The sequence below is a fragment of the Balaenoptera ricei genome, chromosome 2, assembly GCF_028023285.1.
Source record: "Balaenoptera ricei isolate mBalRic1 chromosome 2, mBalRic1.hap2, whole genome shotgun sequence".
Taxonomy (NCBI): domain Eukaryota; kingdom Metazoa; phylum Chordata; class Mammalia; order Artiodactyla; family Balaenopteridae; genus Balaenoptera; species Balaenoptera ricei.
In genome coordinates, this window is record NC_082640.1 from 109,127,679 (window position 1) to 109,141,033 (window position 13,355).

Sequence of the window (13,355 nt, forward strand, 5' to 3'; positions counted from 1 at the left end):
ATTTGGATTCCATTGTGTCTTTTCATGGCTTAACAGCTCATTTCTTTTTTTTTTTCTTTTTTTTCTTTAATTAAGACAATTTTTTAGAGCATTTTTAGGTTCACAGAAAAATTGGAGGGCAAGTACAGAAATTTCCCATTTACCCCCTACCCCCACATATGCATAGTCTTCCTCATTATCAACATTCCTCCCCAGAGGGGTACATTTGTTACAAGTAATGAACCTACAGTGCACATCGTAATCACTCAAAGTTCATAGTTTACATTACAGTTCACTCTTGGCGTTGTACATTCTATAGATGACATGTATCCATCATTATGGTATCATACAGAATATTTTCACTGCCCTAAAAATCCTCCATGCTCCACCTTTCATCACTTACTACCTCCAACCCCTGGCGCAACCACTGATCTTTTTATTATCTCCATAGTTTTGCCTTTTCCAGAACGTCATATAGTTAGAATAATATGGTATGTGCCATTTTTAGATTGGCTTCTTTGACTTAGTTATATGCATTTAAGGTTCCTGCATGTCTTTTCGTAAGTTTTTAAATGCTTAATAATATTCCATTGTCTGGACATACCATAATATATTTATCCTTTCACCTACTGAAGGACATCTTGGTTGCTTGAAGTTCTGGCAATTGTGAATAAAGCTTTTGTAAAACATCCATGTGCAAGTTTTTGTGTGGACATAAGTTTTCAACTCTATTGGGTAAATACCAAGGAGCGTGATTGCTGGATTATATGGTAAGAGTATATTTAATTTTACAAGAAACCACCAAACTGTCTTCCAAAGTGGCTGTACTATTTTGCATTCCCACCAGCAGTGAATGAGAGTTCCTATTGCTCCACATCCTTGCCAGCTTTTGGTGTTGTCAGTGTTTCAGACTTTCATCATTCTAATAGGTGTGTAATGGTATCTCATTGCTGTTTTATTTTATTTTTTTTAATATTTATTTATTTATTTGGCACTCAGGATCTTTGTTGCCACCTGCGGGATCTTTTAGTTGGCGGTGCGCAGGATCTTGAGTTGTGGCATGTGAGCTCTTAGTTGCGGCATGTGGGATCTAGTTCCCTGACCAGGGATCAGACTCGGCCCCCTGTGTTGGGAGTGTGGAGTCTTAACCACTGGACCACCAGGGAAGTCCCCTCATTGCTGTTTTAATTTGCATTTCCCTCATGATGTGTGACATGGAACATCTTTTCATGTATTTATTTGCTATCTCTATATCATATTTGGTGAGATGTCTGTTTAGATCTTTTGCCAATTTTTTGTTCGAACTCTCTGTTTTTTATTATTGAGTTTTAACAGTTTTCTATATATTTTGGAAATAGTTCTTTATCAGCTATGTCTTTTGCAAATATTTTCTCCGAGTCTATGGCTTGTCTCCTCATTCTTTTGCCAGTGTCTTTCACAGAGCAGAAGTTTTTAATTTTAATGAAGCCCAGCTTATTAATTATTTTTTTCCTGGATCATGCCTTTGGTGTTGTATCTAAAAGTCATCACCAAACCCAAGGTCATCTAGGTTTTCTCCTATTTTATCTTCTAGGATTTTTATGGCTTTGCATTTTACAATTGGGTCTGTTATCCATTTTGACTTAATTTTTGTGAAGGGGTATAAGGTTTGCGTCTGCATTCATTGTTTTATGTGTGGATATCTAATGGTTCTAGCACCATTTGTTGAAAAGACTATATTTTCTCCATTATATTGCCTTGCTCCTTTGTCAAAGATCAGTTGACTGTATTTGTGTGGACCTATTTTTGAGCTCTCTATTCTGTTCCATTGATTTGTTTGCCTATTGTATTGCCAGTACCACAAAGTCTTAATTACTGTAGCTTTATAGTATGTCTTCAAGTCAGATGATGTCAGATTCTGACTTTGTTCTTCTCCTTCAATACTGTGTTGACTATTCTAGGTCTTTTACCTTTCCATATAAACATTAGAGTCAGTTTTTTGATATCCACAAAATAACTTGCTAAGATTTTGAATGGGACCACATTGAATCTATAGATCAAGTTGGAAAGAACTGACATCTTAACAATATTGAATCCTACTACCCAAGATCATGGAATATCTATTTATTTCATTCTTCTTTGATTTCTTTCATCAGAGTTTTATGTATATATGTATATGTATATGTGCTTAGACATTCTTTTTAATGTTCATTGTTCTAACTTAATCAGTTAAATGTTGCCTCCTTTAGGACTTTTTTTTTTTTTTTTTAATATCAGGCTTTGAGATGGCATTCTTAGGGTGAATCAGGAAAGAAATAAGTAAGAGTTCCTTTCCCAGAAATTTTACTACATCTCAGTGGATTGGGTAAAGCATTGGCCAAGTCACCAACTTTACTCCTGAGCCCACCCAGGTAGTAGAGAAGGGGATTCTATAGAGGGAAAACAAAGTATAATTAACAAAAGAAAGATGAATAAATGCTAGAGGGCAAAAATGACAGATATTCTTCCACGTGTTTTATCAAATTCACATTGTTATTTTAAACTCATATTAACAAATTAATTAACACTCTACTCCAAATAATAGTGAGACCTCAAATGTATACTTTGAATACCACTCTGAAAATCCGTATCTGTTCCCTAAATTCCTTTAGTTTCTATTCACTTTATAACACATTTGCAATCTAGCTTGACCTCAGTTACTTTGATGTTGGTCTTTTCTGTCTTCATAATTGTTAATCATTTGCCCTGATAATATTGACTACCATCTCCTCGAAATTTTTTCCTATAATGTGTACATGTCATTGTACTATTCTGACTTTCCTTCCACTCTCTCAAGATTTCTTCTGTCTTCTTCAATAGCTTCTTTGCTTCTTACCTTCATCATATATATATAAATATATATATATATATATATGCCTCAAGTTCTTTTTATGGCTCCATTTTATTCTTTGTCAGTATTTTCTCTGACAAAGACTGTGTCTTTTCCCACAAGTTTACTTTTTACCTCTATGCAGATAATTCTCAAGCACTCTCTTTCTGGACTTTCTACTGCTATCTTTTTTTTCCCCTTAACTCTACATCCTTATTTCTGACTGGCTGCTGGACATGACTGCCAATGAGTATCAAGCTCATTATGTACAAACTTTGAAATCATTTTCCTCTTCAAGTGCACCTTGTCCTTGTTATTTGTTATTTAACACAACTCTTTTCCCCCTAGTAACTCAGGCACAGAAAAAACAAATCATCTCTTCTTTACCATGAACATTCAATTGGTTATCTAATCCTTTATAAGTTAGTTTTAATGTCTTGTACACCAGCGACCCCCAACCTTTTTGGCACCAGGGGCCATTTTCGTGGAAGACAATTCTTCCACAGTTGGGGGTGTGGGAGATGGTTCAGGCAGTAATGGGAGCGATGGGAAGCAATGGGGAGAAGCAGATGAAGCTTAACTCACTCACATACCACTCACCTCCTACTGTGTGGCCCAGTTCCTAACAGGCCACGGACCGGTGCTGGTCCTTGGCCCAGGGGTTGGAGACCCCTGTTGTACACTATTCCATCTCCGTGCCCATCTCTGTAGTTAAAGTTGTATCTTGCCCAGACTCTTGGACAAGATAGAACTTCTTTAAGTGGACTCCTTGCTTTTATTCTCCCCATATTCTACTTCATTGCCATATTAGATTTTTCTTTCTAGTTTTTGTTTCTCTGCACAAAAATCCATAATGGCACTACATTGTTTTCTCAATAAATAAGATGTTTAGCTATGACATGTTGCCATAACATCCTTTTTCAGTCTTTTTCCCAGGACTGCCCCACATGTACCTTTGCTCTTGTAATACAGAACCATTGGAAAAGTCCCTTACCATGCCTTCTGCTTCTCTCCTCCCTTGCCTTTGCTTATTCTGTCTGTCTTTTTTGACTGTTTACATCCTGTCCATGATGTATGACTGAATTCAAATACTCTTATACACTTAGCCACACCAGATGAACTGCCCTAATACTTTGTTTGTTCCTTTCTTGTGACCATTAATTTAAGCAGCTTATGTTATAGTTGTTTAAGGACTTATTATTTCTACTAGATTGTAAATTTCTTAAGGGCTCTTCTTTTTTCATCTTCATACCCCCTACAACAGCAACTAGTTCTGCAATAAGAATTTTTTAATTTAACTGATTGTTATTTTCATACTTCATTTTTTCTTCTTATAGAATTTTATGGACGTGCTTCCATTTCATGTTGCATACCATTTTTCTTTTATCCTGTTAGAGAAAAATGCTCCAAGCAAACTGGAACATAAAATACAGCCTTTAGAGAGGTTGTTAGTGTAAAATTTAAGTTATCACTAAGATTTGCACTTATATATAATGACCCTTAAACTTTTCTATTGAATAATTAACCTATTTAAATGTTACCTTTAAGTTAAAATATTTATTTATGTGAGTGTAAAAATTATATCAACTAAACATGGGATCCCAAACAAAATAACTGAATAATGAAAAGCTCCAGGTTAAAACTGGGGAAATATATTAAAATTTCTTTTGGGGGCTCTGACTTTATTGCTTATGGCAAACTTGATGCTAAAATGAACCATACATCACTACTCTGACAGGCTTGAGAAAATGAAAAATACAAAGCTTTACATAAATCAGCCAACAGATCATATTAAAATGCATAACCTTTAACAGAAGAATAAAGACTTTTAACAATTCAGAAGCTCTTCCTTCCTTATGTAGTTGTTTTAGATTTTTCAAACAGCTTTATGAGAAATAATATTTCAAATTAATTATTGGCAAAGCCATTGCATTTATAAAGAGACAAGGTTCACGGAAATTTAGCCCCAGTTTTACTAACGTACCCTACTATCACTTAGTACTTTCGTTTTTTGTTGAAATAACCCATCGGACAATTATATATTTTATATAATTATAAAAGCTCATACTCCTTCTAGTTGTAACTTTTAAAGACATCATAATTTCATGGACCATTCTTGGTCTTTCATTTTATTTTGCTTTTTTTCAGAAACCTCTTCAAATATCTTGAAAAAATTTATAACATTAAATCATCTCTGTGCTTTTATTTTTCTCTTCAATCCAACAAATATCTGTGAGCACCGACTCTATTTCAAAAACTGTTAGGCCTACATGGAATTGACTATAATTATGGACAGAATACAGCATAATTCTAATTCTGATTTTAAATTGAAGTTATTATGAGTAATCATTATTCCCAGTATTATGATTACAATAACAGTTCACTAGCTTGGCTAATCTGAACTTAAGTTATGGCCATAATATATTGTTGATTCAAGGTGAAAAGTAATGTGTAGGATATGGTCTTGTTTTTCTAAAATATAGTGGTGGAGACAAGGAGCTTATATATTTAATTATATTTGATTAAGGATAGTAAGATGTAAGCACATAATAACCAGACTGATAATATTGGTTTCTTTGGGGAAAGGGAGCATGAAGGGGAAAAACAGAGAGAAGCTTAATTCTTTATATATCTGTAATTGTGACTTCTTACAATGAGCATATGTTTTTAAATTTAATATTTGATTAAGAAAATGAGGCAAATGAGTTCATCAGTGCTAAATGAGTATTTAAATGTTATTCTACAGCGTTTTAGTAGTCTCTGTAGAAAGAGATGCACTAGAGCCCTTTAAAACTTTCCATATAACTTAAGTGAAAACAGTACCCACGATGTGGGTTGAAATCTAGTTGATCCTATAGTAAAGTCTAAGCAGTGAATCTTGGGGCAAATAAATAAATAAATAAATAAATAAATGGACTAAAAGTATTTGGATGGTTGGCCTCTTGATTATGTTGTGCATGGGAATTTACTCTCACAGCTCATAGACACATGTATAAATTTGAAGATCCCTGCCATGGAGATATGCTGCCACAGTCTCTATACCACCTCAAAAATATTTCCTTACAGAGGGACGAAAGAAGGAGAAAGATAAAGGATGACTTTTATTCGTCAACATTTGGTTCAGCACAACTTTTCTACCACATCCCACCCTTTCCCCATCTTTTGCCATCAAGCTAAAGAGCAGAAAACTGATCTAGTAGGCGGGAGCAAGGCATTTAGCAGGTTTTAAAACCTTATTCTATAAACCTTATTGATATAACTTGGGATTCAGGTAGATTTTGGCCTTAGGTACCGCTGTGCCAATGCTGCCATAAATGATCACTGAAGCAGATTAATAAATCAAGCGTCAGGGCTTCCCTGGTGGTGCAGTGGTTGAGAGTCTGCCTGCCAATGCAGGGGACACGGGTTCGAGCCCTGGTCTGGGAAGATCCCACATGCTGTGGAGCTGCTAAGCCCGTGAGCCACAATTACTGAGCCTGCGCGTCTGGAGCCTGTGCTCCGCAACAAGAGAGGCCGCGATAGTGAGAGGCCCGCGCACCGCGATGAAGAGTGGCCCCCACTTACCGCAACTAGAGAAAGCCCTCGCACAGAAACGAAGACCCAACACAGCCATAAATAAATAAATAAATAAATAAATAAATAAATAAATAAATAAATTTTAAAAAATTAAAAAAAAAAAAATCAAGCGTCAGATTCACCCAAGTTTAGAGAGCTGCTTAACGCATTTCTGCCCCTAATGCATAGATTTCAGTAGTACCAGCAATTTATCAGTGTGTCAGGAAGCCGTGAATCAAACTGGGCAGTAGAAGAGATTTTGAACCCAAATCTTGGTAGATTTAATCAGTTTGGGGCAGGATCATAAAAATAACCAATCAGTTGATTTCCTTCTCTTCCTTCAAATTCTAATTGACTAACTTTTTTTCTTTAATATTTACTTAGTTGTTATGTTCTCCCATGTAGCTTTTTGTTCTTGGTGTTGTTTTAAAAAATAAAGTTTCTGATTGGTGTTTTCATAAAGTTTCACTTTGATGATTTCTCATAAAAGAGATGTGGCATACCACTTATTCATTTAATATACTTATTTGGTGCTTACATTTATATGCCTGACACTGTTCATTCAGTGGGGATACAATAGCGAATTGGACAACCAAAAATCATTTCTTTCATGGAGCTTTTATCCTATGGAATGAGACAGATAAACAAATCAAATATATAAAATAGAGGGGATGGGGGAAGTTGCCTCATTGCCCATAGAAATGAAAATTGGAGTTTATGGAATAAACATGATCTGAGAATCTTAGGCTGCTCTGGTGACAGGTTTAAACCCAGATTTAGGGTAGCAAGACTGGTTCTTTTGGTCATATACCAGATAGTGGTGGTGAGCTGTGAGTGGTTGGATTTGGGTAGGGAAAGGCTAAGAGTCTTGCCAGAAGCCTGTAGATACATCCAAAGAGTGATTCAGTGAATTAGAAGTCAAAAGAAAATATTCAGAATGAAGCATGGAGAGAAACAAAGATAAAAAATATGCATTAGAGGTTGAGAAATAAAAACAGTGGAAAGGTCTAAAATGTAATTAAAGTGTCAGAGAGGAATGGTATAATGGGTAAAGTGCACAAATTGAGAAGATAATGGTTCAGAACTTTCCAAAATTAATTAAACACACTAAGGTACAGATTCAAGAACCGCAGATGGACTAAAGAGAGATCCATATTTAGGTGTGTGATAATAAAACTGCTGGAAACAAAAATCAAGGAAAAAAATTGAAAATAATCAAAATGCATTTTTTAAAAAGGCTACATTCAAAGAAGCAACTATTAGAATGAAACCTAACTTTTAAACAGAAAAAAAGGGAATCCAAAACAATGGAGTCATATTCTTGGTAGTGCTAAATGAAAATAACCGTCATCCTAGAATCTGTAGCCAGCAAAAAATATCCTTCAAAAATTAAAGTGAAGGTACTTTCAGGATGACGGTAATGCATTTGTCAAAACTCATTGGTAGTGCACTTATGGTTTGTCCATTTCACTGTAATTTTTATCCTTAAGAAATAAATATTTTAATTCTAGTTAATAACATTTATGTTAAAACCTTAACATACTTTATTATGCTTTGGTGTGTCTGCTAGTAATAATTTTTCTAAGTTTTTGTTTGAAAATTTCTTAACTTTATTTTTATTTTACTCCAACATTTTATTAAGGAAAAATTTAAACATACAGAAAAGTCTAAAGGAAGAAGAAATAAAGACCCTCCCAGTTAAAGTAAAACCGAGAGAGTTCTAGATTTGCCTTTTTTATGAGTATTGCTAAAGGGAGTTCTTCAAGTTGAAAAAAAAAAAAAGACACTAGACAGCAACACTAAAGCATTTGAAAATGTAAAGCTCTCAAATAAAAGGTAAATATATAGACGTATACAGAGTTTTATAATATTGTAATGGTGGTGTGTAAATTAATTCTAATTCTGGCATAGAATATTATAAGTAAAATCATGAAAAGTAACTATAAAACTATGTTAGAGGATACAGAATATACAGAGATATAAGTTGTGACATCAATAACATAAGGTAAGAGAGAGGAAGTATAAAGGAGTAGAATTTTATATGTGATTAATGTTAAGTTGTTATCAGTTTAAAATAGATTGTTGTAGATGTTTGATGCAATCCCCATAGTAACCACAAAGAAAATACCTATAGAGAATGCACAAAAGAAATGGAGAAAGGAATCAAAGTGTGTCACTACAAAAAAAAAAAAAAATCAACAAAACACAAAGGACAACTGCAAAAGAGGAAAGGGTGACAAAATAACTAGAAGACTAGAAGACATAAACAATTAACAAGATGACAATAGTGAATCCTCTCTACCACTAATTGCCTTAAATATAAATAGATTAAACTCTAAATCAAATGACATTGGGGAGGGTGGAGATCAAGATGGTGGAGTAGGAGGATGTGGAGCTCACCATCTACAAAACACCAAAAATTAACATCTACATGTGGAACAATTCTCATGGAAAACCAAATGACATAGAGTGGTTGAATGTATTGAAAACAACAACAACAACAATATGCCCTATATAAGAGATACACTTTAAATATAAGGTTATACATAGGCTGAATGTGAAAGGATGAAAAAAGGTATTCAATGAAAATGGTAACTAAAAGAGAGCAGGAGTGGCCATACTTATATCAGATAAATAGATTTTTAAGTCAAAAACTGTCAAAAGAGCCAAGAACATTTTATGATAAAACAGCAGCTCACCAGGACGTTATAACAACTATAAATATATATACACCTAACAGCAGAGCACCCAAATATATGAAGCAAACAGTGACAGAATTGAAATGAGAAATAGTAACACAATGATGGTAGAGATTTCAGCATCTCACTTTCAGTAATGTAGAAATCAACCAGATTAAAGGTCTTGACCTATACTGTAGACTAATTGGACCTAATAGACATTAAAATAACTCCACCCAACAACAACAAAATATACATTCTTCTCAAACATACAAGGAACATTCTCCAGGATAGATCACTTGTTAGGCCACAAAACACTTCTTAACAAATTTAAGAAGATTGAAATCATACCAAATATCTTTTCCAACCAGAATGGTATGAAACTTGAGATCAATAACAAAACTGGAAAATTCACAAATATGTTGAAATTAAACAATACACTCTTGAACAACCCATGGGTCAAAACATAAACACACACACACACACACACACACACACGCAAGAGAAATTAGAAAATATCTTCCGACAAATGAGAGTGAAAACAGAACGTACCAAAAATTATGAAATGCAACAAAAGCAGTACCAAGAGGGAAATGTATAGTGGTAAACACATATATTAAAAACAAAGACAGAGTGATGTTAGCATCGTGGTCAGGTGAGACACCCCCTTTGTTGCTCCCTTTTAATCTGCAACCAGTAAAACATCCACAAGTCAGCAAAGGTGGTTCTGCCTAACACACCAGAACACTGCAGAATTTTCACACATCTGTACATTTAAAGGTGGGTGGACTCCAGCACATGGGGGAGGCAAAACCAAGGGAACAGCAGAGGCAATGCCTCTTATCCTGGGTCCTCAGCCACTACAGCTGAACCTGCAGCCCTAGCAAACCCAGTAGCAACAGAGGAGTAGCACACACAACTCTGTCCTCCTGGCCACAGCAGTACTCATGGCCACAGGTAATTGGGCAAAAGTGGTTCAGGGCCTGTGACCCCATCTCTCCAGCTGATACACTCACGACTTAGGCCCTCCTGCTCCCCACCTTCAACAGTGGCAGCCACAAACTCAGCAACTCCAGACACAGCAGAGGCACTGACAACCCCAGCAACCCCCATCTAACCCCCTCCCTCTGCAGCAGTGGAGTCTGTGACTCAGGAGATCCCCAACACAGGAGTAGCACCTGCCACCCCAGTGCCACAGATGCTGGCGCCAACAACAAGCAGTAACAAAGGGCACTAAGCTACACCACTGAATGATGGAGGCAGTGGAGGATGGAAAGTGACATCTCTAAAGCACAACCAGAGGCAGCCCAAGTAAGGGAGACCAAAACTTGTGCTATAGCACTGCCTACTGAGGAAAGAAAGACCTCTAATATCCAACCTGTTGAATCCATTATTGGGGAAAAAAAAAAAAAAAGCTTTATCTAAAGAAGAAAAGTATTCACTACTTCAAAAGGAACAAATCATCAAGCATCATAAAGCATCACAGTAACACTGTATCACAAAAAGAAAATGACACTTCTCCAGAAACCAAAAGTAAAGTCATGGAATATTACAAGCTAACTGATAGAGAATTCAAAATAGCTGTCATGAAGAAACTCAACAAGCTATAAGAAAACCCAGAAAGGCAGTTCCATGAGTTTAGGAATAAAATTAATGAACAGAAGAAATAGTTTATTGAAGAGATTGAAAGTCTAAAAAAGAACCAAAACGAAAGTCTGGAGCTGGAAAACTCAATAAACAAGATGAAGAATGCATTAGAAAGCATTAGAAGTAGAGCAGACCATGCAAGTGAGAATTAGTGAGCTCAGTGGCAGAACTACAGAAATGATACAAGTAGAAGAGGAAAGACAATTAAGATCTTTAAAAAAGTGAGGAAATTCTACAAAAGCTATCTGACTCTTCTAGGAAGGGCACCATAAGGTCATAGGCATCCCAGAAGGAGAAGAGAGTTTTTGTTGTTGCTGTTTTTTAATAACTGAGAAATTCCCAAACCTGGAAAAGGAACTGGATATAAAAGTCCATGAAGCTAAGAAAATACCTAATTACCTCAACACAAAAAGACATTCTCTAAGATACAGTATATTAAAATTGTCAGAAGTCAATGAGAAAGAATTTTAAAGGCAGCCAGGGGAAAAAAGATGGTAACTTACAAAGGAACCCCTGTAAGGTTAGCACATATGTCAGCAGAAACTCTACAGGCCAGGAGGGAATGACATTCTCAAAATACTGAAAAATAAAAATTGGTCCACCAGGAATACTCTATCTTGCAGTTATAATTCAGATATGAAGGAGAAATAGTCTTTCTCAGATAAATAAAAGCTGAGGAAGTTCAACACTAGATCCGCCTTACAAGAAATGTTGGAAGAAGCTCTTCTACCAGAAACAAAAAGGCAAAAGTACACAAAACTTTGAGTAAAGTGATAGAGTCAGAAAATTGCAACTCTATCAGAATAGGTTTTTAAACACTTTAATATAGCATAAAGGTTAAAGGGGAAACAAGCAGTAAAAATAACTATAGCTACTTAAATTTGGTAACAAATTCACAGCATAAAAAGGGGTAATTTGAGACAACAAAAGCATAAGAACACTAAGATATATAAAACAACTATTAACAGATCTAAAGGGAGAAATTGACATCACAATAATAGTATGGGATATTAACACCCCACATACATCAATGGATAGATCATCCAGAAAGAAAGTCAACAAGGAAACAATGACCTTAAATGAAACATTAGGCTGGGTAGATTTGATAGATTTGTACAGAACATTGTATCCAAATGCAGCAAAATACACATTCTTAAGTGCACATGGAACGTTCTCAAGAATAGACCATATGTTCGACATAAAGCAAGTCTCAATACATTAAAGAAGACTGAAGTCATATCAAGCATCTTTTTTGGTCACAATGATATGAAACTGAAATCAACCACAAAAAGAGAGCTGGAAAAATCACAACTATATGAAGACTAAACAATATACTACTGAACAACTATTGGGTCAGTGAAGAAATCAAAGGAGAAATTTTTTAAAAATCTGAAGACAAATGAAAATAAAAATACAACATGCTGCTTACATGGTATGCAGCAATAACAGTTGTAAGAGGGAAGTTTCTAGCAATACAAGCCTGCCTCAAGAAACAAGAAAAATCTCAAATAAAACAATCTAATCTTACACCTAAAGGAAATAGAAAAAGAAGAACAAATGAAGCCCAAATTCAGTAGAAGGAAGGAAATAATAATGATTAGAGTGGAAATAAATGAAATAGAGACTAAAAAGACAATAGAAAAGAGCAATGAAACTGAGCTGGTTCTTTGAAAAGATAAAAATAATTGACAACCTTTAGCTAGACTCACTAAGAAAAAAAGATAGGAGGCTCTGATAAATAAAATCAGAAAGGGGGGAAATAGCAATGGATACTCAGAAATACAAAGTAATATAAGAGAATATTATGAACAGCTATATGCCAACAAATTGGACAACCTAAAAGAAATGGACAAATTCTTGGAATCATATAACCTTCCAAGACTAAATCATGAAGAAATAGAAAATCTGAATAGTCCGATCACTAGTAAAGAGATTGAAATAGTAATCAAAAACCTCTCAGAAAACAAAAGTCCAAGACCAGATAGCTTTACAGGTAAATTCTACCAAACATTCAAAGAAGATATAATACCTATCCTTCTCAAACTCTTCCATAAAGTTGAATAGGAGGGAATGCTTTCTAACACATCTTAAAAGACCAACATTACTTTGATACCAAAACTAGGCAAGCACAACACAAAAAAAGAAAATTACAAGCCAATATCTCTGATGAACATAGATGCAAAAATCCTCAACTAGCAAACTGAATACACCAATACATTAAAAGGGTCATACATCATGATCAAGTGTGATTTATCCAAGGAATGCAAGGATTTTTCAATATCCACAAGTCAATCAATGTGATACACCACATTAACAAATTGAAGAATAAAAACCATATGATCACCTCAATAGATGCAGAAAAAGTATTTGACAAGATTCAACATCGATTTATATAACAACTCTCAAGAAAATGGGTATAGAAGGATCCTACCTCAACATAATAAAGGCCATCTATGACAAACCCACAGCTAACATCATACTTAATGATGCAAAACTGCAAGCTATCCCTCTAAGATCAAGAATAAAACAAGGATGCCCACTCTCACCACTCTTATTCAACATAGTATTGGAAGTCTTAGCTAGAGCAATTAGATGGGAAAAAGAAATGAAAGTCATCTAAATTGAAAAGGAAGAAGCAAAACTGTCAC

The 13,355-nt window shown here is 35.1% G+C and overlaps 1 protein-coding gene across 2 annotated transcripts in view; it reads left to right on the forward strand.

Moving 5' to 3' along the window:
- Positions 1–679: 679 nt before the first annotated feature.
- LOC132359516 (uncharacterized) overlaps positions 680–13,355 on the forward strand; it is a 174,696-nt gene continuing 162,020 nt past the window's right edge. For both annotated transcript variants that reach the window (XR_009500861.1, XM_059913680.1), the window contains exon 1: positions 680–749. Coding sequence is in view for 1 of the 2 variants with exons in the window: in XM_059913680.1 (XP_059769663.1) it covers positions 747–749 (3 nt within the window). In the remaining variant the exon portion in view is untranslated. The remainder of the gene's footprint in view (positions 750–13,355) is intronic.